This window comes from Haliaeetus albicilla, chromosome 2 (assembly GCF_947461875.1).
Source record: "Haliaeetus albicilla chromosome 2, bHalAlb1.1, whole genome shotgun sequence".
In the NCBI taxonomy this organism is placed as follows: domain Eukaryota; kingdom Metazoa; phylum Chordata; class Aves; order Accipitriformes; family Accipitridae; genus Haliaeetus; species Haliaeetus albicilla.
This window is the reverse complement of record NC_091484.1, coordinates 12,520,830-12,548,752: the sequence shown is the minus strand read 5'-3', so window position 1 is coordinate 12,548,752 and position 27,923 is coordinate 12,520,830. Positions and strand designations below refer to the sequence as shown.

Below are 27,923 nucleotides of genomic sequence, written 5' to 3'. Positions count from 1 at the left end.
GGACCTGGCACAACACAGTGGTTGTGTTTTAAATCCTACTGCTTTCAGAGTCACTAGTGTAGCTACCCCCTGCAGTGCCTGCCACTGGTGTGGTCCCCATGCAGAGACCCCCTTGGTGCCTCCAGGATACCAGGGGACAGAGCCACCCCACTGCTTTTCTGGCACAGAAGCTCCTTGAGACCAGGGCAAAACACCTCCTCTGAGCTTTCTTCCATGTAGGCAGCAAATGCCTGCCCAAGAGCACAGGTGCTTCGTCTGTACGGGCTCAGTCCAATTTGCGGTGCACAAACAGGGAAGCTGTGATGATGCTTTTCAAAAGCCATCGGGTTCGACCTGTTCTGCAGTCACAGGCTGGTTTTTCATGGTCTCTTTATAGAGAAGGATGAGCAGGGCATTAGCATGGGATGTGAGACCTAGTTGGGTTCCTCACTCTGCCTAAGGCTTTGTGTCTGACCATGATGAAGTTGCTTTAATTTTCTATCTATCTTTAAAATGAAGATAGTATCTCAGTGCCCTAAAGACGGTAAGACAGTGTGCTGAGGAGGGCTGTGTACATATCAAAGAGTGCTCTTTATCTACATTTGGGGTGGGAGGGCTGCAAAAAGTAGGTTTCATCCCCATCAGTCTGCTGAGATCTCTCCTGTCGCTACACTGGCAGCCTCCCTCTTTTGAAGCGCTTTTTTTCTCCAAGTTGGATCTCACAGAAGTGAAAGCCTGCAGCTGCACCTTGTCTTGAACCCCATGTACAAAGCTAGGGCTTGCTCTTGTCCAAAGGACTGTCTGGCTTTGTGGATAGGATTCATTTAAATTGCTGTAGAGTGCAACTTGGCTAGTTAGCAACAAAAATGTACTCTTAAAAGAACTGACTGCATTAGCTTAAATAAATTTAAACTTAAAAGGTGCTCAGAGCGCAGACAACAGTCTTGCCACAGCTTGCAAATGAGATGCCCTCCCCTCTCCTTTCTGTTTGTTATTTATGCTGTGGCTGATATGACAGCTACTGGGATTTCCCTCGGCTTGACAGGTGACAGAGCTGTCATATCTATTCTTGGTGATGCAGCACATGCTTTTTTTTTTTTTTTTAAACATGTAAACACTGATATGCCCTGAAGCCTTTCCAGCTTGGACTTGGTCTTCAGGGCTTGGAGCAAGGGTAGAGGAAGCTGGTTTCAGCTGCAGCAGCACGCAGCTCCTGCACCCTTTAAATCTCCAAGGTGTTCCTGGGTTCTGTCGGAGTCAATAGTCCTATGTCTGGCTGCAGCGTGTGTGCCCCTTCCCCCCCTCCCCCCCCCGAGTACTACACAGCATCATGGCCAAAGCTGCAGAAGGGCCAACGCAACCAAAACCTCTGCCTGGATGGCTCGTGGCAGCTGAGTTGCAGCCTGGTCTCTGCCTGCAGCAGGGGTACAGGGGACAGGTTAGGCAGATGTGGTGTCATGGGACGGGCTTGCATGGCATAGGTGCCCAGCAGATAACACTTTTACTGCCGGCATTGGGGATTAGCAGCTTTCAGGACACCGCTCTGTGGTTTAATTTCGTAAGTGGTAAGGAAAGGGGGAATCTGTCATGTGAGTGCAGAGATACGACCAGAAGTGACTTCCTGTGTTGTGTGTAAAACGAGTCCGTTTAGGAATCACCAGTATGGTTCTCAGTCTGCTCATGGTCAAGCTAAACAGTTAATGAGAAGAGTGAGTACAGGGCAAACAGGCTCTGCCTCTTGCTGGAGACTCTCTCGGGTTACTGTGCTGAGAACAGAACAATACAGAGACACATGATTGCTGGGCTAAGGCATCTGCAATGAACAGCCAATGCATCATGCTGGGCAGGAGGCCATAGACCAAAGTTTATAAAGCTTTATTAAACATTTTGAACAGCTGTGCAATGAACAAACAATACTCTGGAAGTTTCACAACCTCATAGCTTGAACTTCCTTGGGACAGCAACAGCGACTTCTGCTGCTCTCCACTATGAGATTGAAGTAAAGACAATCTGATGGCAAAGGGAAGGGAAACCTTTAAAGTTTAGAGACAGTATTTTGCGTTAACCTCTAAGGCTTCTCCCAAACAAACCTCTGCCCCAGGTTGGGGGCCTCAAGAGCCATGGCTGCACAGAGTAATGTATGCAGCATGGAGCTCTACACAGCTGTGGCTGTAGGACTGAACCACCACCTAGGCTTCTTGACATCGTTCTGCCAGGGGAGGTGGAGACACCAGCCACTCCTCTAGCCTCCTCCCTTCTCCAGTCAGTAGCACCAGCACCTTCGGTCACCCCTGGCCCAAAAACATTATCACTGAAAATGGCTGAAGCATTTACTACTTCAAGACATGCCTCCACCTCAGGATCCTCTCCTGCGCCGCCCACACCTGGCTTTTTGGGCTAGCATGAGTTTTATAGGGTGAGGTTCACAGTGGCTTTCAAAACCCCACATCTTGCAGCATACTGGTTCTTTATCCCAACAGTCAATACCTTCATAAGCCCTGGAAATCTAGGAGGAGGGGAAAAGACAGTCTCCACTACCTGTGAGGCTTTATAAAAGCAGCAGCATAACTGAGGCTTTCAGTCTATGATCTCGGAGCATAAGTAATTCAGAAAGCACTTCGGCAGTGCACGCATCTCTTTGGCAGGCTGAGCAGGTGGAGGTGACTCAACTGCCTCTGGCTCCAGCAGCTTTTGGCCAAGTGCATCTGTGAGCTGTTGAGCTTGCCCCTGATCAGCAAGGTGGGAAGGCTGGCTCCCCACAAAGAGAAAGACAGAGAGAATCTTGTAGCTACTTGAGCAGAATCAGTGGGCCAAGAGCCCTGAGTTAGACCACCGTGGCCTAATGCAGACAAGTGAGTGACATACAACTCCACCACTGTGCAACAGCTGGGCAGAGGCCAGCAGCTCGGTCCTCCACCAGTTCTCAGTTAGGAGGGCTGGTGTCCATTCCCAGTGATACGGGAAGGAAAAGAGATTTCTGCTTCTAAAAAAGCAGGTGGTGCTGCCAGAGTTCACACAGTAAACAAGTCGAATTTCACGGCAGAGTGGGAGAAATTTACCACTCTAGTCCACACACAGTTACAGGAAATAGGCTGTTTTTACTCCAGTCACATGCCTAACACACCCTCCCTCCTCCCTAGCCCACCCCCTTTTTAAAAGCAAAACAAGAGCCCTCAGCAGACTGGAAGATTATTGTTTTCTAGGTGCCCACTATGCTGGGATCGTGAGCTGATTCTGGTAACTGGGATCCTGTGCAGTGATACAAGAAGCAGTTCCCCCAGCAGCTGTAGCAGATGAGGAATAGAGCTGCCAGGAAGACCAAGGCACAGATCGTGCAAGGTTTCCGTTCCAGGAGGAAACTGAGCAGGTAGAAGCCCATGAACATTGAGTGACTGAACCACAACGCTGGGTTGAGGGGCTTGGGTATGAGCAGGACAGGTAGCAACCACTGAAGGCAGTACATTGTGGCTGGCTGGCTGGGGCCTTGTGGCAGCAGCAATCAGATGTACTCCGGAACAGTCTCCAGCAACTCCTCCGGCAGGAAAGCTGTTCTGTAGGGAGGGGTAAAATGTCAGACTGTCAGAAACAGCAAAAAATCAACATTCTTCTCATACAGCTTCATTTGCTCCCAAGCACCGTATGCTGATGCTTGAATTCCCAGTACTAAATTCTGGTGTGTCTCAGAGCTGGTGGGAAGTTTGCTGCCTTCTGAACCACTCAGCTGGGGACATGATTATCTATTGCTGATGTAGAAGTGTATCCCTTGTGTGCTCTGTTTCTCAGGCTTTTACCCAGGCTAACAGTTGTGAGACCCTTTTCTTTAGCATAGTGCAGGAACAGAAAGGGAGAGGGGGAAACAGAAAGGAATACAAGCTGCCACAGCCTTCCCTACACATGTATTTATCCAAGACTGTCCAAAGACTTGAGTGATGGTACAAAGAAACGCAACTGAGAGGTAAACTATCAGGTGCTACAAAGAAGTGTTAAGGAAGCATTAGTGTAAGAACTAAGGAAGCATTAGTGTTAAGTGCACAAACTGCTTCCTCCCCAGGCACAGACCCATTATAAAGTCTTCCAGCAGGACAACATAACATTCAATCTATACATGTTGCTATTCAAGAAAGCCCCAACAGTGTCCAGGCTTCAAAACAAAGGTGAGGACAGTCCCTGCTTAAAGGATTTATAATCCTTGCCAATCAGCTAAAGTCAGATAAGACAAAGTATGTGAATAGATCAAAGAGGGGACAGTCTCAAAATGGCAATTTTCATAAGTGCTGTAAACACAGGATTTCCTCACTTGGGTTATTATAAAACCCTGTGGAAACAGTGAGCTTTAGGGGCTTCTCCAACCAGGGATGGCAGCACACTACAAGTCCAGAAAAGATGCTTCTACCTTTAGCAACCACATCAACTGTACTGTGTAGGGTTTTTTTTCCTTTCTAAGCAGTACAAACATCTTCATCCAAGAATTTCAGATGGCTTTAAAAATAATAAATTCCTCACAGGTGTTTTTACAGAGCCAGAACTGTTGAAAGGGGGCAGAAGAGTGGAGTTTAGCAGCCTAGGATAGCAACAGCAGGTCAGGCTAGAAGATACCAGTACTGTTGGGAGGGAATAACTGGAAGTCTTCCTTCAGCTCATGCAGTAAAGAAACCATGAGAAGAGGGTACTCCTAGCTTATTACCCCAAAAAGGCAAAACCATGCAGGGGAATGCTGGAAAAGGGAAGAGCTTGGGAAGCATGCTCTTCCCTGCTATCCTGCAGCACATCATAATGACATGCAGCAACACTGAACAAAGCAGCTGCCAGCCAGGGTACAGAAAGACAGGCGAGAGGACAACCCCAGCCTTGCAGAATGCCACAGCCTCACCCCCACTAAGCAGAGCCTGGTCAGAACAGCTTCTTGCAGCAATCCTTTCATCTGAAAATACTCAACCGAGTAGTGCTCTGTCAGAAGGATGAAGGGCTGAGCCGAGCCTGTTAGGATTACAACTGGGGGGGTTGGAAGGTTAGTAGGATGAAGGAGTGAGAAGGTAAACAAACAGCACATTCCGCTGGCTCCTACTGGCAGGAGAAGGGATTTCCTGGCAAAGGGAGGGAGAATGAGGGATTGCACAGAAAAGCCAAGAGAAAACCACACATGGTTCTCTTCCAAAAAAACACTGAGGTCAGACTTGTCTTACAGCTCTGTAAGCTTGTAGGTACTGACCAGCTCTGTTGTCAAAAGCAGGAAGCATGCTGCCATCCACTGTGTTCTTAGCAGCAGGATCTATTTTAATGTTAGTGAGAGAGAATGCAGGCCAAAATCTCCACCAGGGCAAAGAGATTAAGAATATTTGGGGAAAGTGTGTTGTGCTGGTGCTCCTGCAAGACAGTGTTCTCCAGCACAGAGAGGGCAGCTGGGGTTCAATTAGTAAAACAAGCTGCAGTTAGGCAGGCAAAGAATAAGGAAGAAGTTATTTTACATTGCAATATGGATAAAGTAAAGTTAAAGGAATAAAACTCCCAGTGTTAGTCCTGTTTTATGCAGGTCACTCACTCGTATCTGTAAGGGGAAGTCTAGTCCCAAGCCTGTTTCTCTCATCTATAAACTGGAAATAAGGATTACTTATTTCATAACAAAACATGCTGTCTGCTAGCCTTTGTGAATTGCTTAGATGTTTCTGGAGTAAGAGTACTGCAGAAGTATTAGATAACTTTTTTCCAAGGGGAAGAATGGAGAGAAAAGATTTAGCAACAAATATTTGAACAGAAAGGTAATTCAACCCCACCACCCAACTATTTAGTTCAGATTGCACTGAATACAACAAAGTTGTACCAAATCAATGATCTGCAGCCACCTTAATCGTCCTGAAATGTTCCTTCCTTGAATTTTCCTACAGTCTTCCCTAAGTGCTCCAAACACTGAGTAGTACAAATCATTGCATAAGCATCATGTCATACTTTTGCTAGATCCAGCAGCCACATCAGCTTGACTTCTGTAGCTGGACGTGTGCGGCAGTCTTTAGGTCACCTGTTCTTGAAGCTTTAGTTTGAAGTGCCTACAGACAATAGCTTTGGGCTTTCTGTCTCTAGAGTAAAGAAATGAATAAAAACCAACCTCAGATGATGTGTCTTTCAGAAGAGCACAAGGCTGGAACAAAGCTTTAGAATCTTCCAGGACTAACATCATCAATCTCTCAGCTTTAATAAGGCCACGTATCACTATTGAGCCTTTAGCCTCAAAACTTTACAACTGACTGCAGTTTAAGAGTGTAATTATAATTTGTGATGTAGCTGCATTTCACTCCATGGTCTGGCCTCCTCACCACAGCAAAGACTTAAGCGATAATGCGCTAAACAGCAAGTTGATTCTAAGCGTGTAAGCATTACCTAAATGCTTCCTACAAACACAAATCCATCTCAGAACAAGTTACCCACTTTTAAATATTGGTATTTCCTGCAAAAGCCAGTTGCTTGAAGCAATCAATGCAACCACTCTGCAGAATAAAGAACCATTTAATAGTGGTTATTTTTACTATGAAGTTTCAGTGTCAGTCCTCTTCAATCTGCAAACCTCTTGGACTTCTAACAAATGCAGACGTTCAAACAGTCTTGTATCTGTAGTCAGTTTGCTTGTATTTTCATGTGCCCATTTGCTATCCACCAGTTAAAGACCCTTTGTCTGCTGTATCCCACAGTTGATCCTAGATGAAGTCCCTACTACTTGAGACTTCTGCAGCTCTATCTTCCTCAAGGAACTTTCCACTAGTAAGGTACATACTCTTCCTAGCTCTTCACAGGAGATTCCTTTATACAGCTGGCAATGAGACCAAGCTCTCTTTCCACGTTATCGATCAAAGAGAAACAGCATCTCCTGCTATCAACTCTTTAACGAGCAGGGAACTATCACTCACCTTGGTGCCCAGGATAGGCAGTCCCTTCTTGAAGCCATAGCAATATTCAGTTTTGCCTAGATTCTCAAGCAAGGTGAAACTTGCAAATGAAAAATTCCTACCTTGTTGTCTTTGTCCCCTCCTCATGATCCAAGCTAAAGATTACCATGTCCCAGAGCAAATAAGAACCTGTCACCCAACAGTATTTCTACCAGCTCCCTGTTTCACAACCGCATCCTGCTTTTCCTCAACCAGTCGCTCTTGTTCTCCCCTGCCTGACTCATCTGTTTCCTTAGCCAGCCTGGTGTCTTGCTATCCTCAAGACTGCTTTCATGCTCCTGCCCCAGTCATCTGACTTGGCGGCCACTCATGTTTACCAGACAGCTCCTTTTCATCGCACCACCACTGCCTCCTCTCGCTCCTCTGCAGCTCTTAGCCACTTGAACTTGCTTCAGACACCTCCTTAGCATAGCGCAGGCCATGCTCCCGCTGTTCTCCCTGCAGTCAGCACTTGGCAGCTCCATCTGAACTCCATGTGCTACCAGAGCCTCCTCCTTGCCAGTTCCTGCAGGCAGAGGAGCAGCCTGGGGAGGTTCCCCGCACACCTCATTAGTAAGCAAACACCAATACTTCTCCACATGCTTATTAATTGCCTTCCATCATGTTCACAGCCCATCCTTCTGTCATCTTCCCTCCCAAGACCATTCAAAACCAGCAGGTCCTACTGGCATATGTTTGTAGGGAGGATTTTCAAATTCCAGTGTGAGGGCAGCAGCACACCTTTCCCAGCCAGAAACAAAACTTTAATTATGACAAGTCAAAAGTGAGTATCACAGTGCAAGTCCATAGTGCTTTGCAATGGATCAGTCATATTTTAGAATAAATCCATATGAGGAGCCAGCAAGCTCTTCCTTGATATTCTAGAAGCTAATTCAGCAACTGAGCAGCTGAGACGTTTTCCTATACCATAGGTTCTATACATCAGTATGCCAACACCAAGCCTGTACCTTTCTCAAGAATGTCTTAATTCCTTAACAGTCCATCTACCCTACCAGGGGAGAATAATCAGCCTGCTTTCACTAAGCACTTAAAAGGTAAGCTTGTTCAGACCTTATTAAGGCAGCTATTAAGCCAGTACTGTCCACAAGGAACTTCCCCAGCAGGTGCTCCAGAAAGAGTCACCCAGGCTGGCAGCCGAACAGTCTGCAATAAAAGACCAAGTACCCTTTTTATTGGGTGGTGTTGGTGGTGCCAATCTCCCCCTTTTCCAGAAGCCAAAGTTTCTGCTTGGGAATGAAAAGCCACATTATCTAGATAAAAATCTCTCAAGTTACACAGTGCACATAAACTCATGAGTAAGCCTCAGGGACTTGCACTGAGTTTCTTACCGATAAGGCTCACCTGTAGTACGGTTTGCTTAAAATTGTTTAAATCAAAAACCCTGTCACAGCCACGTAACTTGAACTGATGTGTGTGGGCAGTGCTTCACGTTGCCAGCATGTGTTCAAAACCAGCTCCCAAATACCATGTAGTACCCAAAACAGCTGCTAAAAAATACACAGCATCCAAAGCATTGGGGGTGGGGGGAAAGAGGCAAAAGAGCTACCAAGTGATGAGTTTGAGGAGTTCAGCTAAGAAAAGCAACAGTAGACCAGCTTTCTAGATGCCAACCCTCCCTCTTAAAAAAAAAATAAATAAAAAAACAAACCAAGAACCATTAGCTGGTCAAACTTTTAAGACCTATTTGCAGTATCAGTGAATTAACTTCTTCAGGGTTTTTTTTGGCCTTGCTGCTGTCTTTTCTATTTTTTTAAAGCTTTATCTGCTGGTATGACTCAGCTGGAAAAAGTGAGCCTTCAATTTTTGCAAAGGCCTTACCCCAGTCTTTGATAAGTTGATGCCTTGAACACTTGATGTAGACTCAGAAATGGTGCAATATAATTGCAAACAGTTTCCAAAAGAGCAGCAAATCCTTGACTAACCAAGCCTTGGGTTACAAAGTGTTCTGATTTCTCAAGCTGGAGACAAGCCAAAGCAACTCATTTCATGAAAAGAGGAGGTTTTCTGTTGAGCCACTCTTTTCATGACTTCCATAGCTGCTCTCCAAGCTTTGTTACCGATTGGGGGATTGATTAGCCTGTGTCCAGAGGTACAGCAGTGCCTGCTCCATTTGGACTGCAGTGCACTCACAGCACCAGGGTGAATAAACCTCCACCTGTGAGCATGAAGGCAGCAGTATGATCCTTGTTTCTCTGAACAGTGAATCACAGAAGCAGAACCTTAAGTCAGCCAGCTCTGTGGTGGGAAGAGATGTCAACATCAACAGTTGTCATCTGAAGTATCACTACTTTCATTTGTACTAATTTATTAATTCTCAGTGGTCCTTATTCTCACCCTCTGTTTAATTGCCAAAGGTCATGAATTCCAAGCCCATTCCAAGTTCCCTGAAAAACATAATTATTTTGAGTTTTAATTTGGGTCTCTTCTCTACCTTTTGTGCCTTCGACAGGCTTCAGAATTCTGAATACAGCTTGATTAAGGCCAGTTTTCTGTGTCTCAGGTAAAAAGAGGCAAAAATGCAGTATTGGCAAGGAGTTCTGGGGAGTTATGACATATAGGTTGGGAAGGCAAAGGTTACTATGCTATGACAGCATTTGCAAGATCAATTGTAACGTTTCAGTACAGGGGTAATGAAGTATAGAAGGGTTCAGTGTGTTGCGGACTGCATCTAAGAGCTTAGTTTTTCATCTTCTCTTGCACTTGCACGTTTGGTATGTAATGACCAACGTTCGTACCGCAGAACGGCTTGTAAACTCGCTTTGCAACTGGCTCAATGGGTCCACGGGGTCGCAGGGAGAGTGCCTGGCCGGGCACAGCAGCACTGCGGAGTGCCGGACAAAGGGATGTCAGGGAGCTGCCTTGCTCTGGGGAGAAACGGGCCCGAGTTTGCTTTTGGAAGGTGCTAAAGCGAGCTGCGAGACGTTGCTGACTGAGAAGAGAGGCACAGCGGGGTGGAAAGAGAGCCTTGGCGGTGTGGGGGGAAGCATACGGTGGTGTTGTTTTCATGTTAGGTCGGCAATACTCTGAGCATGCTCGCGGGCGGCTGAAACCGGCTCTTTTATAACCCGCGCACGCTTGGCCACGGGAGCGCGACTCTCCCGCCGCCACGGCGCTGGGAACCCCCCCGAGCGCTTCGTCCCGGTCCCCGAAGTCAGCCAATTGCCACCCCCGGCTCCGGCAGACACCCCCCGCTTGCCCGCTGACAGGGCGAACGCCGCGCCGAGGCCGGGCGGGACTCGGATGGCTTCGGGGCGGGTGGGGGGTGTCCTCTCCCCGCCCGCCGCCGGCCCGCAGGCAGGCTGGGGGCCCCCCGCCCGCTCGCTCCCCTCCTCCCGCCCCCCCCCACGGCCCGTACTCACGGCGCGGTGCCGCCGCCTCACGCCGCCATCGCGGGCCCGCCCGCGTCGCGCCCTGAGGAGGGAAGGGACAGGCCGCCCGCGGAGCCGGCCCCGCCGCCCGGGGGACGCCCCCCGCCTGCGCGCCCCGACACGGCGCCGCCGTCCCACCAGGGCCCCGCCGCGGCTGCCCTCCGCCCGCCTGTCCGCGGGGCCTGCACCGGACCGCACCGGGCCGGCCCCTCCGCGGCGAAGCTCCGCCGCGGGCCCGCGCGCCGCCGCCGGTGGGGATGCGGGGGGGGGGGCGAGTAGGGGAGTGCCGCTCCGTCAGGCGGCGGCGCGGGCAGCCCCGGAGGGCGGGCAGTGCGCCTGCGCGCGGCGGGGCGGGGCGGCGCGAGGTCAGGCGGCGCGCGCTTCGCGTGGTGTTTCTTGAGCGCATTGTTGCTCTTTTAAAAACTATACTTTTTTTTTTTTTACGTAAAGTACCGCTTGCGCGCTTCTTTGCACCGCGTGGCATGATTCTTGCAGGCTTGTCTTGCGTGGGTGTGCAGCCGGCGCGCTTTGCAGCGTCCTTCTGGCTCGCCTTGCTCCGTGGCACGCTCTTCACGCATATTTTTGCGTGCTGCTTCGCACTTTGTGGCGTCCTGTTTGCCTGCTTTCTAGCGCGTTGCAGGGCACTGCAGTTTTGCATGCAGCTTGCACGATTCTCTGCAGGGCGGCCGGCTTTTGGCATGCTTTCCTACGTGTGGTTGCGTGCTGTTTGCAGGGCTTTCTTTTCGTGCAGTTGGCATTTGTCCTTGTACGCCATTGCATGCTGTTCACGCGCTCACAGAGTTTGCACTGTGTGGCACGCCGAGTCCATGCTTTCTTGTGTTCCATTGCATACTATTTTTAGGCTTGCTTGCATGCTGCTTTTCATACACGGCAGTGCGCTTTTGTTGCTGACTTGGCCCTGTTGAGCCCCAAGGGGCCCCAGTTTTCTGTGCTGCGTAGGTGGGCACCTGCAGCCCTGTGCACCACCCACTGCCCAGGCCCTGCCTGGCGCTACCTCTGGGACGTAGAGCACAGACAGCTCCATGGCCTCTTCCCTTAAACACTTTTATTTTTGATGTCACTTGCTGGCAGCCCTCTGGCCAAGCGTCACTGGGCTGGCAGCAAAGCCTGGGCTGCTGCAAGCAGCCCAGCTCCAGCCCTTCTCTCTGCAGACACCCAGCAGCGGGTTACCAAGCACAGCTCAGCCATGCTCCGCTCCAGCTGGGTTCCCAAGGAGGCCATGCAGGGAAGAGAGGGAAATAGTCTAGGAAAAAACCCCCTAAACACTTAAGGTTTGGGGTTTTCCCAGCAATTTAAAACCCACCCAGCTGTGGTTGCAGGGGCTGCCCGCTTTTCCCCACAGGACTTTCCACTTGGCTGACCCATGCACTTGATGGATGTGATAAGACTGACTACCTCAATGGCCCGGCAGGCATGAATCTGGCCAGGGACAGTTTCCCTCCTGCTCTGCCGTTATTCTGGGCTGACCTCTTTACGGGCTGTTTAAATTCCTGGTTTATGGCACCGCATGGGAATGGCCCTAAAGTCTTTGGCTGATGCCAGCTGTAGCACCCTTTGCCCGTGGCAGCTCCCAGCTGGCCCTGGCACAAGCTGCCCTCGTCATCCTCAGCATGGGGACCTTTTTTCCTGCAGAAGTGACGGTTGGGTTTGCAGCAGTGCCATGTTTCTTGCACTATTTTTGGCTGGTTTGGCTTGCGGTGCCAGCTGTGACTGTGGGCACTGGCCTTGGGGCTCGGGGGGGCTTTTCTGGATCCCACATAACCCCTGTGGCACACAGGCTTCGTCTGGGGAGCCAGGCTGGGGGAGGACCTTGGCCGCTCTGAGCTGCTCTGGCACATGCTGATGGTTGCAGCCTGCAGAATTTATCCTGGACCCAGCCTGAAACAACTTGAGGTCTCCAAATCCTTTTGCAAACTGCAGTGTGGACCCTCGTACCCGAGACTCCTGGCCACGTCCCCCTGCCTCTGTACTGCTGTGGGAGCTGTGCGCTCGCTTGCGTTTCATTTGGTTGTAGTTCTAGCTTTCTATAAAGAAATTCTGTTTTGCACTTGAAGCCTGGCTGGCAGAGCTGCAGCAGCAGTCCTGTGGCTGGAAGCAGCATGAGCTCCCAGCAAGCATCCTTCTCAGCAAGCAGGGATAGAGAGGGATTGTCCCAAACTCATGTATTTCAGCAGTTCTGCAGGCTGCATGGAGCCATCCAGTGGAGTGGATCCATAAGGAGCTGCAGAGAGAAGGGCACCTCCAGTAGGGAAAGGAAAGGTAATCCGAGGCCAGTGGGAACAGACTGTTCTATGCAGGACAGGAGGCAATGGGGTTTTTATGGTCTTCCTGTTCAGGCGGAAGCTTTTAAAGGACCTCGGGCTGGGCTTTGCTTTGATTGTGGGGAAGACTTCTTCTAATGATTTCCTTGGGCTTTGTTTAGCTGCTTGTAGCCGGTTCGCCATTCCTGTCACAAAAGCCACATCTGAGATGCAAAGGACGTACCCCTGAAAACAGCACCATCGGAGGCCGAGCAGCACCACTAGGGTCCTCTCACTGCTCTCTGTGAACCACAGCAGAGGCGGTACCTTGTATTTTATGAAAATAACTGAAGAGCGCAGTGGTGCCAGCGTTCCTGCATTCCCACTCCAGGGAAAACTAAGACTGTTGCCCACCAGCAGAGCCCGTGTGGCCACAACTCAGCACTTGGGGTCTGCTGAGCCCAGAGGCTCCCTGAAGCTTTTGGGACACCGTGGGTGCAGGGGAGCCATCAGGCAGATGTGCAGAAATGATACTGAGGAGGCAGAGGAGAATCTTGTGCTGCAGCAGAGGGGTAAGCAGGTGGAGGGGTTTCAAAATGCTGCAAATAGAAGCTGGAAGCAAGAGAAGCTTTTTACTGAGAAAGAAAATAAGCCCTTGCCATGGCTGAGGGGACAGACATACACTATGGCCAACAATTAATTTGCAAACTGGCTCAAATGTGGTGAAGTGTGGCAGGAGGGAGCTGTGGAAGGTGAGATGGTAGAGCAGACGAACCCATCTCTTCGCTGCACATCACACCCCTTCCCCTTACCATGCCTGCATCTCCTCCCAGCTGACTCGGGTAGCGTGCTAGAGACTTAGCAGCTCACAGAGTCTTACAGGGTCAACTCTGCCTCTGAGGTTGAGAAAGTAAAACCAACCAGGAGCAGCACAAATGTACAAAACAGCTCAAGTTTACTGCTAGCATCATTCCCAGCACATAAGTTACCCCTCTCCCAAACAGAAGTCTTATACCTTTCCCAATCCCGTAGCACTGAGTTCAGTAGTCACTGGGCTTAGAGCCGTTTCCCATCTTAATGATGGAAGCAACCCCTCAGCCTGTTGGATCCCAAAGAGAGATGCAGGCAGCAAAACAGAGCAGGCTGCTTCCAGCAAAGACAAGAGGCAGCAGCGCTCTGCTCCCTGGGTCTCCCCACAGAGCCCTGCAGCCAGCACTGGCTGCCCTGGTTTCTCTCAGAGGGGAGGCACCCCCCTGAATTTGCGGATGATGTTGGCCAGCCGCTTGGCCAGCCCTCCCCGGCTCGGCTCTTCCACGTGAAACGTTCTGGTCAGCAGGTTGTAGAAGGAGCCGTAGCACACTGCCACCACGGTGCAGGTCAGGCAGATGACATTATAAGGCATGCTGAAGTCTGGCGTCGGCAAGTTCACCAGCAGTGGCTCCGTGTACAGGCGCATAAAATAGCTGGAGCCATCAGAGGAAGGAAACCTGGAGAGTGGAAACAGGGAAGGGTGTGTCAGCCCACACAGGACCACCGCTTTGTGCTCACCAGACAGGATAGCCGCGGCCGGCAGCCCGCTGGCACTGCGGTATAGCCCCACTCCCCAGCACAGGCACACTCACAGTGAGGTGAAGAGAGGGCTCTGCTCCACATCCACGTCCTTCATCGCAATGACGCTGGGCACCAGGGCACTAAGCACAGATGAACTAAGGAGACAAAGGACACGCTAGTGTCAGTTCTGCCAGCAAAGAGATGGCAAGAGTTTTTCCTGTCCCCAGAGACCTGGGCAGCAAGTCCTACACAAGGCCCAGGAGGGGATGAGGAGCTGAGGTATGTCGTTACCTGATGTAAAAGCCATGATTGGGGTCAGGCGTGTACTCTGTCCACTTCAATAAGGCCCTCTCAAACTGGATTGTGATCTTGGTGACAGAGTTGGCTGGCAGCTGGATCAGCATTTCTAAGAGGTGAGGCCGTCTCCGGTCCTGGGCTGGCTGGTAGTGGATATAACCTAACCCCAAAGAGATGCGTCAGTGACACTGGGGCGACCCGTGTCTAATCTCACGTTGCCTGGACATCTCCCATGGGGTGGGTGCTCCTGCTTCCACTGTCCTGGGAGAGGTTTTCTGGGCAAGTAAAGATGCACAGGTAACAAAGATCATGTGTTAAAGCTAAATCTGGTTGGTCTTTAGAGCTGATGACCTGTGAAACTTGGGTGTTCATAAGGAAAGGTACAAATCCAAAATAAGACCCAGTCATCAGTTCTACATTGAGCCTCCTTTACTACAAAAATCAATTCACTTTGGTTTAGACCCTTGGTGGATTATGAAACACCATCCACGTGCCTCTTACAAAAGAGACTTAATAAAGTCTCATCTGCTGTGAGCACTGAACTGAAGGCTAGGAAAACATCCCAAGACGTTTTATTTCCAGTCCAGTTTCCCACTGATCACTGAGGCCCAAGGGAGGGACCAAGCCATCTCTGGAACGAGCTGCTTGAGCCAAGGAAATCGTGTGGCATGTGCTCCCAGGAGAGTTTACTTACTTGGCTTGTTTTCCTTCCCCTTCGTGATGATAGTCAGAGTGTGCACATAGAGTCGCAGATACCACGGCACAGTCTCCAGCAGGATCACGGGGAATGCCCGGTACGGGTGAGTGTTGTAGATGAGAGTGCTGATCTCTCCAGTCTGCAGACCATAGCCACTCACATAGCGCTGAGCATGGAGTATGGGTGTTGGCAGCTCCGCTACGGAAGAGAAAAGGACATAGGAATGGAGGGTCATGCCAGGTGATTTTTAAGCCCAGATCACTGACCAGTGGTGCAGGTGGAGTGAAGTTCTGGTCACTCACAGCTGTCTTGGGGCCGCTTCCACTTCAGCTGCACATTGAGGCTGCGAGATGTATTGAAGAGCGAGGGGCTCAGCAGGTCATAGACAGCATAGGTTCTCTCGTCTCCCTGGACAATAGCTTCGTGTACAGATGTCGGAGGGGGAGTCACTTCCAGTAACTCCTTTTCCTGAGAAAGCAAATAGACCACGAAAGGAAAAGTGCGCCTCGAAGTAACTGGCAGTGCTGGGCAAAGCCCCTCTGGCTGGCCCGCAGCTTTCCCACCCAACAGCCAGCTCAGCACTTTTATTAACACCACCACACTCATCCCTGCACACCTGCTCAGGGGAAGGAAACCACCTCCCTTTGTTAGCCGTGGAGGGTTCCTGGGGGGCCCAGCCATGCAGGGGGTAGAGGCGAGGATGTTTCAGAGTCACATGAAGTGGCTGAACTGAGGGAGCAGGATGTTCTCTGGTCCATGAGCATTACCTTGTTCTTGGGGGAGATGTCAACGTAGACTTTGCTCTGCGATGCCAGAGGACACGCATCAGTAAGTGTGCGAGAGAACATCTTAAAGAGGGACCAGTCTGTGGGAAGCAAAGTCAGTGGCAGGTGGAGTGAAGTGCTGCAGGCTGGGGGCACTCAAGGACCGCAGCGCACTGCTGCCAAGCTTACCTTTCTTTCCTTGGCCACTGGAAAAGGTGTCAAAGACCACAGTGAGGGTCTGTCTGAGCTCCCAGGACACAGCCAGGCAGGAGGCATCCTGGACAAGAGAGAGACAGGTGGCTCTGATCACACCTTGTGGAGGGGAAGGACATGAGGATGGAGCTGGAATTCCACTGGGACTGCAAGAATCCCATCGGGATGCAGGTGAGACCAGAGAAGCAGGACGACAGCTGTTAGACACAGTGAACCCACCGCAGGGGAGCTGGGCAAACCAGTGTGTCACCTTGCAGTGTCACAAGAAGGCTTTGGATTTTCTCTTGGGGGTGTTAAAGGAGGGAGCTCTGAGCCTCACACTTACCCTGCAGATGGGGCGGATGTGCACTGCCTGCGAGTGGTAGCTGCTATGGAACAAGCGCTCGGCCTTCAGCAGCACAGCAAGCCCAGCCTGCAGGGAGAAAAGGAGAAACTCAGCACCAGGTCTGTTCTCTGCTCCCAGTGAGAGAAAGGCCCTGCTAAGCCTTCCCAGTGCATGCTCCCGGATTGCTGTCAGGAGCCCAGCTCTATCGGGAGTGGCCCAACAAGGCAACAGGACTTGCCGTTACCTTTGAGCCACATGGCAGCAGCTTCTTCCAAGGAGTGAGGTTCTCTGTGCAGACAACCTCCCGGGGCAGGACAGCATATCGCAGGAGATGGTGATCTGTCCCTAGGCAGGGAGGTGGAGGGTCAACAGGTTGGTACTGCTACAGGCATGAGAACAGAAGCAGACCTGTTCCACCCCCCAACGTATCCCACAGCCCACCACCCTCTCACTATGCCTGAAATGCCACGAGCTCAATCAGGAATAGATCCCACTCTGTTCAGAGTGATTTGGAAAGAGTAAGTAAGGGTATATTCTAGCAGATTTTCTTCATGAGTGCCTTAAATCCTCTGGCTGTCACTGCTTCATAAAATACTTTTCAGAGAGACAGACGATGGCCTGGGAGCATCTACCATGTACTCCTTGTGGGTTTCCTCTGTTCAAATATAAGCCTCATTTGTAGGGAGAGGAAGTGCTTCCAGGAGGAGGTTAAAAGACCCTGTTGTACACACCCAGACCCAGGACCTGCACCCGGACTCCCTGTAGTGGCATGGGGCAGAACTAAAGCTAGAGGCAAGAGTGAGAGGGCAGAGCTGGGCAGCCAAGTGCAGGCTGGGCTCACCATTGGCTAAGCCCAGGGGTTTGAAGGATGCTGTCGGAGTGACTGTGTTGGTCGAGTCAATGAAGTTGAGAGAAGCACAGAAAATTCCCGAGAGGATGTTACTCAGTTCTTTCCAGGCTTTGTCAACACTGTGTGAGAACAGATACCAGGGATTACTCAGCAGCTCAAATCCTCAGAACAACAAGCATTAAGTCAGTAACATTCAATAAATACACTGGGGTGACCACGCTGGCTTTCAGAAGCTGCAAGGAGCGTGTAGGCAGAGGCTGCTGGTCATGCACTGTTCAGCTCTCCTCGTATTTTATTCTAATGCGTGAGATCTGGGGGACATTCACTGCAGGGGCAGCCCCCCGGGGTGTCAACGCTTCACACAGCTGGGGATCTGGTGATAGGTGCAGCTGGTACGCAAGGAGAGGGGCTGGCAGAGCAGGGAGCATGTGGGAGGTGACATGTAGTTCATGGGGAAGAGGCTGTGAGACCTAAAGCAACACCTTGGTGCAGCTCTGAAGGCTGACCCAACCGGCAGATGTGGAACAGGCCATTTGTAGGGAGGAGAGAGCTCTGCGAGTCCATACAGAGCTGCTGTGGCTCAGCCGGGGGCTGTGTGCTAAGGGAGATGGTGACAGGTATCGGACAGGAGCCAAGGGAAGCGAGTCACGGATGAGAGGTCAAGGTACAGCCCCGTAGTATTAGTGCAGCAAGGGGTTTGTCATCACAGAGCCCGTAAGAGAACTACTTGCTCCTTTAGTGAACAAGGGTTTGCCCTCAGCACCACATCCTGCCCTGCCCGCTGAGCGGGGCTACGTTCTGCTTTTCCTTAGAGCTGCTCCTGGGGTTGCGGGCCCTTTATTCCAGCAGACGTTTTCCAACCCAGGAGGCCCCCACGCACGCCACGGCTGCCTCGCGCAAGAAGGGTGATGGCTCCGGGGAGCGGTGGCCGCGGAGGGGACGCCCCGGGACGGACCCACGGCCGGGGTACCTACTCGGTGACGGTGGGCTGGAACCAGACCCACAGCTCGGCGCCGGCGGGTGCCTGGAGGGGCGGCTGCCCCCAGGCCCGGGTACGCCAGAAGCCCTGCGTGAGGGCCAGGTGGAGCTCCCGCACGCCCAGGGCCGCCACCAGCCGCCCCAGCGCCTTCGGGAAGAGCCTGTAGTGAGAGACTGCAGGCGGCGTTAGCTCCCGCCCCCGCGGCCCCTTCTCCTGACCTCACACCAGGGCCCGGCCAAACATGACGTCAGCCCCCGGCGCTACCCCTGCTCGCGTCGCTGCGCCGAGCCCCCTCGTGCTGACGTCACCACAACCCTCAGCCCCCCCCGCCCCGTCGTCTCGCTCTGCCCGGCTCCTCATCGCCCCACATGGCGACGGCCCCGCCCCTCCCCTGACGCCACCCCAGTGCGTGCCATCACGTCGCCCCGCGAAACGCCTCCGCCCCCTGCGCCGCGCCCCAGCCAATAGCGGCCCGTCCTGCCCCCGGCCCCGCCCCGCCCTACCCGCGCCCCGCGGCAGGTCGGCGTCCCATCGCGTGCGGAACTGGAAGGTGGCGGCCACGTCGCCGGCGGGCAGCGGGCTCAGCAGCAGCTCCTCCCGCAGCGCGTCCCGCCGCGCCCGCCCGGGCCCCGCCGCCGCCAGCAGCAGCAGCAGCGGCAGCACCGCCGCCATCCCGGCGCCCTCCCGCCCCTCCGCCGGCTTCCGCTTCCGGCCGATGGCGGCCGCTTCCGGCGTCGCCATGGAGACGCGGCGCCGCAGCCCCGGCCCGGCTCGCGGCCGGAGGGTCTTCCTCTGGCGGGGTCTGCGAGCCGAGGAGCGGCTGCGAGGAGCAGGTCTGGAGCCTGCCCCGCGGCGGGAGCGGGGGAAGAGCCTGCCTGGCCGTGCCCGCGCCCGGCCGAGGGCGAGCATCTGGCAGCGGCTGCCCCCAGGCTGGGAGCGAGGGCGTCCATTTTGTGGAGGGCTCCCCGAAGGCTCCTCGTGGTTTCTGCGCTGCCTGCTCCAGCAACCGCGTTCTCCTTGCGCCGGCTGGGCCAAGAGCGGCAAGAGAGGGAATCGGGAACGGCTGGGGTCAAACACCAGCCTGCGAACAGCTGGGGCCACCAGCCACAGCCCCTCTCCGGGGGTTCCCTGCAAGGCTTTGCCCTGCACCAGGACTCTGCAAGGACTGCACCCGTCCCCGGCGTGACTTCCTCTCTCAGCTCTTCCCGCTGTTGTCTGCTCTCCCTTTCTCCTTGACGTCTCCTTTCCGGAGGGCAGCATCTATCTCCGGGCGCAGAGCCGTCCGGAAGCGCCCTGCTTCCACCGGCTGCCAGCCCAGGCCAGCCTGGGGCCACCCCAGGAGGAAGCAAACTGCAGCCGCAGCAAGGCAGCACTAGGGGTGGCACTCCGACAGAGCTTACAACGCCTCCCGCTCCCGGCCGGTCGTTCCTGGATAACTGGGGTGCTCCAGCCAGTCTCACAAAGGGTTGGCTGACGCCGGAGAGTGTGCAGTAAGGTCCGAATGCCCCCTGGGATGCAGCCGGGATGAGGAGCGTTCCTTGGCTCCTGTCGCTTATCTCCCAGGCCCCTTTCCTTGTGGGGGTGACCATGGTTGTGCTGACACAACCCGAGCAGGGACAGCGCTTTCCTGGCCTGCAGCCACTGATAGCGGCAGCAGAGCTCTGGCTGGCTTTGTGCCTGACTCCTCTTGACCTGTCGTGCAGGGAGCAAGCGTAGCGGGCTGCAAAGTGGCTTCATTCTGATGGCTCTTCCTTTGCTCCTCTAAAGCAGCCTCCAGCCAGGGCTGCTGCCATCATGCTGTGCTGGCGGAGCCGTGGCTGCTGGTGCTGCCTGTGCTGATGTTCTTCACTCAGCTGATTTGCATGAGAAATCCCTCAGTGTACTCATGGAGGGTAGTTACAGGTCACCAGCAGCTCTGCTTAGGTCAGCTATATCTGTACTGCAGCTGCTGGCTCTGTCCCTCCTGGAGGCAGCACCCAAGTTGCTCAGTAAGGTGACCTGCTCCGCTAACAGCCACCCTTCTCTGCCAAGGTCTGTGCTGTCTGCCCCCACCCTGGGCGCAGGAACCGTCCCTGCACTGGAGGTGGGCTGTGCAACAGAAGGTTTTGTTCGCACCCTTCGCACATGGGCTTTACACCACTCTTCCTCCTGTAATCCCCACCTAACCCTCACCCCCAGTGCTGTTTTCTCCCAATAACACACACACCCACTGCTTGTTTAGACTGGAGTGTTATTTCTTTGTATGCCATCGTTAAATGCTTGTCTGGACAGGACCTTTGTCAGTAGGACGGGGGGAACTGGGATCCCAAGGGATGGCTTTCTGGGAATGGTGGGGCAGTGGGATGCTGAGCATTTTGGGGAATGAAGCAGGGAGTGTTAGCAGCAAAGCCTGAAGAGTTAATTTTGGGAGCCTACAATACCCCCTTCCTTTTCCTTTGGCTGCCAGTAGAACCTGTGGAGGGAGAGGAGGGGAAAACCATCTCTCCCCTCCTGCAGGGCAGCAGTCCAGAACGGGGTTTACTGAGTGCCAGTGGCTTTCCTTCCTCTGGGCTGGTAGGTCTGTATGGAGGAGGCTGGGAGCAGGGCTGAGCTGGCTGCTAGCTTCTTGCCACCTGCTCTTTGGGACTGTCCTCCTGCAGGTCCTCCTCATCTGACTGCACCACGGGGGTCTCGGCCCCCTCCTCGCTGGTGTCCAGGCTATTCAGATCCGTGGAGACAGAAGACGTGGAGGAAATGCGTGACTTGCTCTCGGCTGCATTGGGCACTTGCAGGGTGATTTCCTCTGGGCACTGGTGGGTATCTGCTCCTGGAAGAGAGAGCGGTAAGAGAAAAAAAAAGGCTTCTGGAGGTTTATTGCTCCCTAAGCTCCAACACACATGTCCTATTCCTTGGCCAGCTATGCTTTCCTGGCTGCTCCCCATGCGGCTGCTGTGGCTGTTCCCTACCTCACACCCCCGGCTTGGCTCTGGGCAGTGCCGCACATTCCTTCCCCGTTTTTGGCAGTGGAGCCTTTTCCATCTTGCGTGAAACATGGCTTGGAGCCATGCTGTGTGAGGCCATTGGCTGTAGCAGGCAAGGAGACATTTGGCTTGGCCTCAGTGAATAACTACAGCGTGTGTGGATGGGGAGGAAGGTGCTGGTGCTCCGGGCTTTCCCTGCAGGACCCAAGGCCAGCTCTCTGGGGTCTGGCTGGGAGGTGGAGGGGTCCTGCAGCCTTCCTGCTCAGCACAGTGAGCTCTGCAGTGCAGTGGGGACCTGGGAAATCGTGACAAGACACTGGCTACTCCACAGGAGCTTCAGGACAAGAGGATTTGCCCCACAGACTCTGGAAAGTGCCTGGGCTCTCCTGTCTTCTGCAACATAAGGTATTTACAGGGGTCTGCACCTCTGGGCTGTGGAGGTGGATACTGACATGGACCAGCCCAGGGTGAAATCCCTCCAACCTCACCAACCCCAGCACCACGTGTCTGTCTTTGTATGGGTGCATGTAGATCTGCACACAGGGTGGCCAGGGCTGAGGAACAAGCCAGTGTGGGCACGGGGGGCAGAAAGGCTTCCCAGCGTGGCCAGCAAAAGGCTTGGGACTGCACATACCTGGCAGGGGCCCAGCAACACTGCTTTCCTCTGTCCCACAGCCCAGAAACACGTCCACGGTGTCCTGGTCTGACAGGTCCATCATGTCCATCTGCTCCAGCATGTCCACGTTCACCTCCATGGAGGAAATGCTGCCTAAGGGGGCTGCAGAGACAGAGGTCAGCGAAAAGGTGAGTGCTAGTGCCAGGCAAAGGGCACTGTGAGCCCTGTGCAGGCAGGACCCCGAGGAGGGAGGCCAGCCTTGCCATGGGGAACTGAATTCTACCTGCTGGTAAGAGGTCCCCAGGAAAATTGTGTTTCCTTAAAACATCCCTCTGGAAGCCCCTGCTGTCTCCTTGCAGTCCTTGTCCCTGCCCCAAACTGCTGTCTGGAGGAGCCTGCCTGAAGCCAGTGACTATGCATGGCGCCAGCCTGGGTACCCATGTGCAGTGACTTCAGTTAAGTGATATGAGTAATCCACAGCACACCCACATGCAGCATGTGTGGTCCTGCCTCAGTGCAGGACATGCATGTCCCCGGCCGCCTTTAGACTGTGGATGTCCCACTGATCTCTAACGCCTGTGTCACTGTTCCCTGAAATGCCCCCAGCCCCGTGCTGGTGCCCGCAGCACTTACGTCTCCGATGCTCTATCTGCAGGTGAGACATAGGGAAGAAGAAATCCACGTCATGCTGGAAAACCTCCTCAAAGAACTTCTGCCGGTCCCGTAGTTTCAGCTGCTGCTGCTGCATCTGCTCGGTGTCCAGGCTCCTCTGTGCCTGCTCCATGTCACCTGGGGAGAAAGGTGAGGAGGGTTGGACCAGGCAGGGCTGTCCAAGCCCTTCAGCCTACCCAGCTCATGTGGTATGGCTGTGCTGGAGGGTAGGCAATTCCCTTCTGCTCCGCTTTACCAGCGCACATTGATTTAGTCACTATGAATAGATGTTAAACGCTGAAACGGCAGCATCACCAGCACTTGCTGTGCTGGAGCCTCAGATCTCACTTCCGAAATGCAGGGCAGCCAGAAGTGGGGAGCTCATATGCTGCGTTCACTACTGCTGAACTGAATTATTGAGGGGGGAAAGGGTGTTGTTATGAGATCAGCCATGGTTCAAGTGTTCAAGTTTCAGTTTCCTTGCTACAAAACAGAGGGCTGTCTCTGAATGCTAATAAGCAGGGGAAACTCCCAGGGACAAGAACTGGCATTAGTGCTCCAGGCTTTCTGGGCTGAGGGATGCACAAGGTATAAAAGGCATCAGCAACCCTGTCACCCCTGCACATGCGCACCCCTGCCACCACCGTCGCTATAAATACAGCCGCACCCACGCTCACAGGCTCCCTCGTTCGCATCCCCCGCTTGCACAGCCAGCTTGGCTTCTGCCTGCACAAACATTTTTCATTCTTCTAATTCCTCCCGCAGTCCAGCACCAGTGCTTGTGTCCTTGGCTCACACGGGAGGGAGCGATGGGAGCCCTCGGGCTGTTTTTGAAGGAGCTTGTTGCTGCATCCCTGGGCCTGGTACCTCCCTTTCAGGCTGGGTACCCACAACAGCAAGGACCCAAATGGCACAGAGAGGCTGTGGCCTCAGCTGCTCCCAGGCTGGTGTTTGACCTCAGCCATTCCAGATTTCATCTCTTGCTGCTCTTGGCCCAGCCAGCACCAGGAAAATGTGATTACTGGAGCAGGCAGTGCAGTAACCAGGGAAACCAAACAAACATCCTCTGCCTGCCCAAACCCTCCGCTCCTCCAGGCTGGGGAGGAGGGAACAGAATGAGCAGCATCCCCACCCTGTCTGGCAGGAGTGGGGGCGAGGACAGCAGGGGGGGGCTGGCTGTCAGCAATATGTAGCAGCATAGGACCCAAATGGGAGAGAGGCTGTGGGCCTGATGAGATGTCCTGGAGATCAGTGTCACATCTTCCTGAGAGCTCTTCCAGGACTCCTCTGCACCCCACTTCTGGGGCATCCTTCAGCTAAACCCCATCGTCTGCAGGCGCCTGCCCCAGGAGGCTGGGTGGTGCCTGCAGCACAGCGCAGGGATGCACCATGACTCGGGGCCAGTCACCATGCACTTTCTGGAAAAGGCTCTGGACCTCTTCTGGCTGCTCAGCGTCTTTCTGCGATGCCCGGGGTGGCAATCCTGGCTGCCTGAAGGGGCCTTTGCCTTGGTATGTCTGACCTAAGCACTGGGTGCCTGCCTGGTGCAGAGGCTCGGTGTGCTGTGCAGTGCCCAGGCTAACAGCTGTGGTGGTGGACGCACTGTGCCGGTGAAGCTTTCCTCGCAAGGCTGACCAGTGGCTGCAGCACAGCGCTGCTAGGGTAAGGCAAAAACCTCCTGCCTCCCCTGTGCTATCTGCAAAAGAGAATGGAGCCAGGGACAAGGAGGGGGTGAGCAGGGCACTGATTATGGAGCTGGCTCCCTTCAGCAGCTGGAGCCAGCCCTGTCCTGTCTGTCCCACGCAGAGCTCTGCCACCCAGCCCAGCTGTGCCAAATCCATGGCAAACTGCCGCAGTTCACCACACCGAGGAGAGCCCATCAGGCTCTAGCTGCTGGGAGGCTGGGCTCAGGGCAGAGGCTGCGCTGGCTCCCAGATTCAGGGTGACAGAGTGGCTCTCTGTGCGGCATCTTGCCAAAGGGACCCCAGTGTGGAGGTAAGGAGGAGAGTTTGCAGTGCAAATACAAAATAAACCAAAATGCTAGTGGGCGCTTCCCTGAGTGTGGCTGATCTGTGACATTAATGTTCTCACTGCCCATCTCTCCCTGGCACGTGACCGATACTCAGGGTAAGGGTGCTTGGGGAGAGTCAGGACGAGTGCTGGTGGCAGCATTCCTGTGGGCACTGGGATTTCTCTTGTGGGAGAAATTAGCAGGACCTGTTTATGAACTTGTTTTTGAGCTCTCACTGGCGAGTCAGGCACGAGCACTGAGATCCCATTATGTAAGGAATGCCGGCAGCGGGAGACGGCAGCTGGGCTGTGCTTGGCCCTGCCTGACCCGTGACCGCGGTGAGAGTCGGGGATGGAGCCTTCCCCCCTCCCGGGGCTCTTCCGGGCCCGGGGGGAACGAACAGCCCTGCTAGTGTAGCCGCTCCTCAGCAACCCTCGACAGGGAAATAAAGGAGAGCGGCATTCCCTGCCGCGGCCCTTCCCCATGTGACGGCCGGTCACGCTCCCCGGCTGTCAGTCGTGGGGATTGTCTCATCCGGCTGGCATGTTCCCACCGCGGGACATGTTCGCACACACAATGCAGCCCCTGTGCACCGTGGGGGATCTGTCGGTACCTGCTGGTGGCCTGGCTTTTATTACAATTGTCATGGTTATTACTACAGCCCACTCAGCCAAGGGGCTGGAGGCTTATCAGCATTCAGAGCCAGGCTCTTCCCCACTGGCTGAACCGCCCAGCACGGCTGCGATGGCACCAGGCACCCTGCTGCCTTCAAATCCTTCCGGCTCTCACAGCTTATTAGCCAGCGTGGCTTGAGGAGGAACCGGGGCCAAACACTGGTACAGAGGTTGCTTTTCCCCACCTAGCAGGTGCAGGCAGGGATTTCCTACTCACCTGCTCCTGGGCAGCTGCCCATAGGGTGGGCTGTGGGCGAGGATGCTGCCAGGGCATGCCAGAGAGCCACCTTGCACAGTGTGGGCTCGTGGCCACTGCCATGGTGGGGAAAGGTGCAGGAGGGCTGGCTGCGAAGCAAACCGCTGCGAGCTCTCCTGTCTGCGCCCTCGCCAAAGTGGGCTGGGAGAGGAGCAATTCCTGGGGTGCAGTTAGCATGGGGGGAGGGCCAGACAGGGCTTGAGGGTGCTGGGAGCACCAGCTTAGGGTGTTCTCCGACCCAACGTCCAGGCCGGGAGCGGAGCACGGTTCAATTCTCTGGCTGCGTTTCTGCTGGGAGTGGATGCATTTTTCATTCCTCCTTGGCCCGTGGGATGCCGGTACAACCCCTGCTCTGTGCTGGTGAATACGAGGGGTGTATTTGAGGGTGGGAGAAGGCTTGTTAGTGGAGGCACAAGGCCAAGAGAAGATGGGGATGGCCTTTTCTTGAGGCCATGGTTCTGCAATACCTTGCAGAGATTTTGAGGGACTTAAAGAAGGCCCTGAAAAATAATCTGGGCTGTGGAAGGGGACAGAGTCTGATGTGGAGGTGAGCAGAGTTTAAGCAAGGTGTGGTTCCAAGCATGGGCCAGTTCCCTGGTGAACGAAAGAGCTGGGGCTGGCTGGCCCAGCCAGATTTTGCTCTCCTCCCTGCACTTTCCCAGAGCCCAATCCCCTGACCCTGTGACTCCAGAGAGGCTCGGGGCATCCCACCACTGCCCGGCTTGCTGGACTGCAGCTTGTGTTCCCAGTCCCTGCGAGCAGTGCTGCGAGGAGATCGGGTGGGGGGAAGACACAGCTCCTCAGCTGCCACAGCATCTTCCAGGAGGCTCTGCAGAGATCACAAGCTTTTCCCTATCACCCTGCCCCAGCAAAACTGCTGTGGGACAAGGGTAAATCCCAAGGGCTTTCTGCTCCTTTAGCCTTGGGAGAAGCAGCTGGTGTGGAGAGCTGGGAACGCTCCAGAGAATCGTGCAGGGGCAGGCCATGCAGAGACAGGATGCCTGGACACGCCGGCTGCCTGAGCGTTAATTCCCTGCGTGGTCTTTTCTTGATTGGTACATCTGACCTCGTGTTGCAGCACAGCAAAAAATAACCATAGCCCCGGTGAGAGGAAATGCACCAGGCGAGTGCGAGGGAGGCAGTGGTTTTGGCAGAGCCGCTTGCTGGGAAAAGCAGGGGGATGGAACTAGAAAGGGAGGACATGGCACCTTGTAACCCCTGTCTGTGCTGCAGTTTCATTGCCTGCACTCCTCCGAGCAATCTCCAAATCCCTTGCGTCTCGGCTCTAAAAATATCCCTGCCGCCCAGAGCTCCTTCCCCAGCAGAGGCTGTGTCGTAAGACCCTGCTATTTACAGGGCCCTGTTTCGGTTCGTGCAGGAAGAAGCGTGAGGACAAGAAAGCCAGGAGGGCAGCGCAGTGCCCGAGGCATGGCATCCAAGCCCCGAGCACGGATCCGTGGCAGGCTGTCCCCTTGCAAGCCCCCAGTCACCCCGGCTGCCGCTCACCCTGCCACGCTCGCTGATGTGTTTGCTCTGCTCAGCCTCCTCTTCCCCTAAACCCCGAGGGTGCAGGGCGATCCGCTCCTCCCGGGGGCCTCGGGGCTCCGAGGGCTACCGGTGCCACTCCGCAGCGAGCCCGTGGCTCAACAGGTCCCCGAGCTTAGCCGCTTCCCAGGCAGGTGCCCCCCCCCCGCCTCCGTCCCCGTCCCCGAGCATCCCTATCCCAGGCACGGAGCTTCCCGGGCAGCCCCTGCCCAAAGCAGCCCGGGAGCGGTGCCGGCGTAGCATGTTGTTGCAGCGGGAGCTGCTGGGGGGTGGAAGCTGGGGGGGCATGGCTGCTTTGCAAGGGGCATCGGGTGGGTGCTGCGGGGGAGAAGGGACGCGGGCGGGCAGCCCGAGCCCTGCCCGCCCGCCCGGTGCCGGTGCCCCGCTCCCCTCCCACCAAGCGCACCCCGCGGCCGGCACTTACCGGGCAGCCGCCGGCTGCGGCTCTGCGCCCCGGGCCCGGACATGCGGCGGAGCGGCTGCTGCGACCGGGGTCGGGATGGGGTCGGGGCGGCCGGGCTCAGCGCGGGGCGGCCGCCCCCCCCGCCGCCGCCGGCCGCCGTTCGCCCATGCTGCGCGCTGCGGGGCGGTGCTCGGCGCTGCGCGGGGCGGTGCCAGCGCGCCCAGCCCCGCGGCATCGCGGCGGCGCCTGCCGGCCGCTGCTCCTGCCGGGGTCCCGGCCCCACGGCTGCTCGCCGCTGCTGGGGGGGCCTGGGGTGGGCCGGGCCGCGGGAGTCCTGGGGAGGGGGTCTCCGGTCCCCAGGGAGGGTCCTTGCGGAGGGTCCCCCTGCAGGGTCCCCGTGCACGGTACCCGGTCCTCAGGGAGGGTCTCTGCGTCCCCGGGACGCATAGAGAGTCCCCACGCAGGGTCCGTGGTCCCCAGGGAGCGTCCCTGCAGAGGGTCCCCCCCGCCATCCACGGCCGCCCCAGGCAGAGCCCTGTGCCCCGCAGTGCCTGGCTGCAGGTGCTCTGCTCCGGCAGGAGCTCTGCC

The 27,923-nt window shown here is 54.9% G+C and overlaps 3 protein-coding genes and 1 long non-coding RNA gene across 10 annotated transcripts; 1 reads left to right on the top strand and 3 right to left on the bottom strand.

The window, feature by feature from the left end:
- Positions 1 to 1,838: 1,838 nt before the first annotated feature.
- On the bottom strand, positions 1,839 to 10,481 carry BLCAP (BLCAP apoptosis inducing factor). 6 transcript variants are annotated; one of them, XM_069806702.1, is made up of 3 exons: positions 10,274 to 10,481; positions 5,923 to 6,050; positions 1,839 to 3,530 (listed from the first exon to the last, which is right to left on the bottom strand). In XM_069806702.1, exon 3 carries the CDS (start codon positions 3,440 to 3,442, stop codon positions 3,179 to 3,181), a length of 264 nt encoding a protein of 87 aa, XP_069662803.1. In that variant the 5' UTR covers positions 3,443 to 3,530; positions 5,923 to 6,050; positions 10,274 to 10,481; the 3' UTR covers positions 1,839 to 3,178. The 6 variants fall into 6 exon arrangements, with proteins under 6 accessions (XP_069662803.1, XP_069662794.1, XP_069662828.1 ...); XM_069806693.1 differs by lacking the exon at positions 5,923 to 6,050 and having other exon boundaries at positions 10,274 to 10,474; XM_069806727.1 differs by lacking the exons at positions 5,923 to 6,050; positions 10,274 to 10,481 and adding an exon at positions 7,965 to 8,315.
- Positions 10,482 to 13,481: 3,000 nt separating this feature from the next.
- On the bottom strand, positions 13,482 to 19,556 carry PIGT (phosphatidylinositol glycan anchor biosynthesis class T). The gene is made up of 12 exons (XM_069806654.1): positions 18,723 to 19,556; positions 18,215 to 18,392; positions 17,232 to 17,359; positions 16,635 to 16,735; positions 16,391 to 16,477; positions 16,042 to 16,129; positions 15,856 to 15,953; positions 15,391 to 15,556; positions 15,086 to 15,286; positions 14,386 to 14,551; positions 14,166 to 14,249; positions 13,482 to 14,030 (listed from the first exon to the last, which is right to left on the bottom strand). The coding sequence occupies exons 1-12, from the start codon at positions 19,477 to 19,479 to the stop codon at positions 13,778 to 13,780; spliced, it is 2,307 nt and encodes a 768-aa protein (XP_069662755.1). The 5' UTR covers positions 19,480 to 19,556; the 3' UTR covers positions 13,482 to 13,777.
- Positions 19,557 to 20,432: 876 nt separating this feature from the next.
- Positions 20,433 to 27,713, bottom strand: DBNDD2 (dysbindin domain containing 2). Its single transcript, XM_069806667.1, has 4 exons — positions 27,357 to 27,713; positions 22,429 to 22,584; positions 21,814 to 21,957; positions 20,433 to 21,025 (listed from the first exon to the last, which is right to left on the bottom strand). The coding sequence occupies exons 1-4, from the start codon at positions 27,568 to 27,570 to the stop codon at positions 20,817 to 20,819; spliced, it is 723 nt and encodes a 240-aa protein (XP_069662768.1). The 5' UTR covers positions 27,571 to 27,713; the 3' UTR covers positions 20,433 to 20,816.
- Positions 21,847 to 24,505, top strand: LOC138689963 (uncharacterized). 2 transcript variants are annotated; one of them, XR_011328727.1, is made up of 3 exons: positions 21,847 to 21,983; positions 22,155 to 22,605; positions 23,223 to 24,505. It is a non-coding gene; the product is annotated as an uncharacterized lncRNA (long non-coding RNA). The 2 variants fall into 2 exon arrangements; XR_011328726.1 differs by having other exon boundaries at positions 22,155 to 24,505.
- Positions 27,714 to 27,923: the final 210 nt, after the last annotated feature.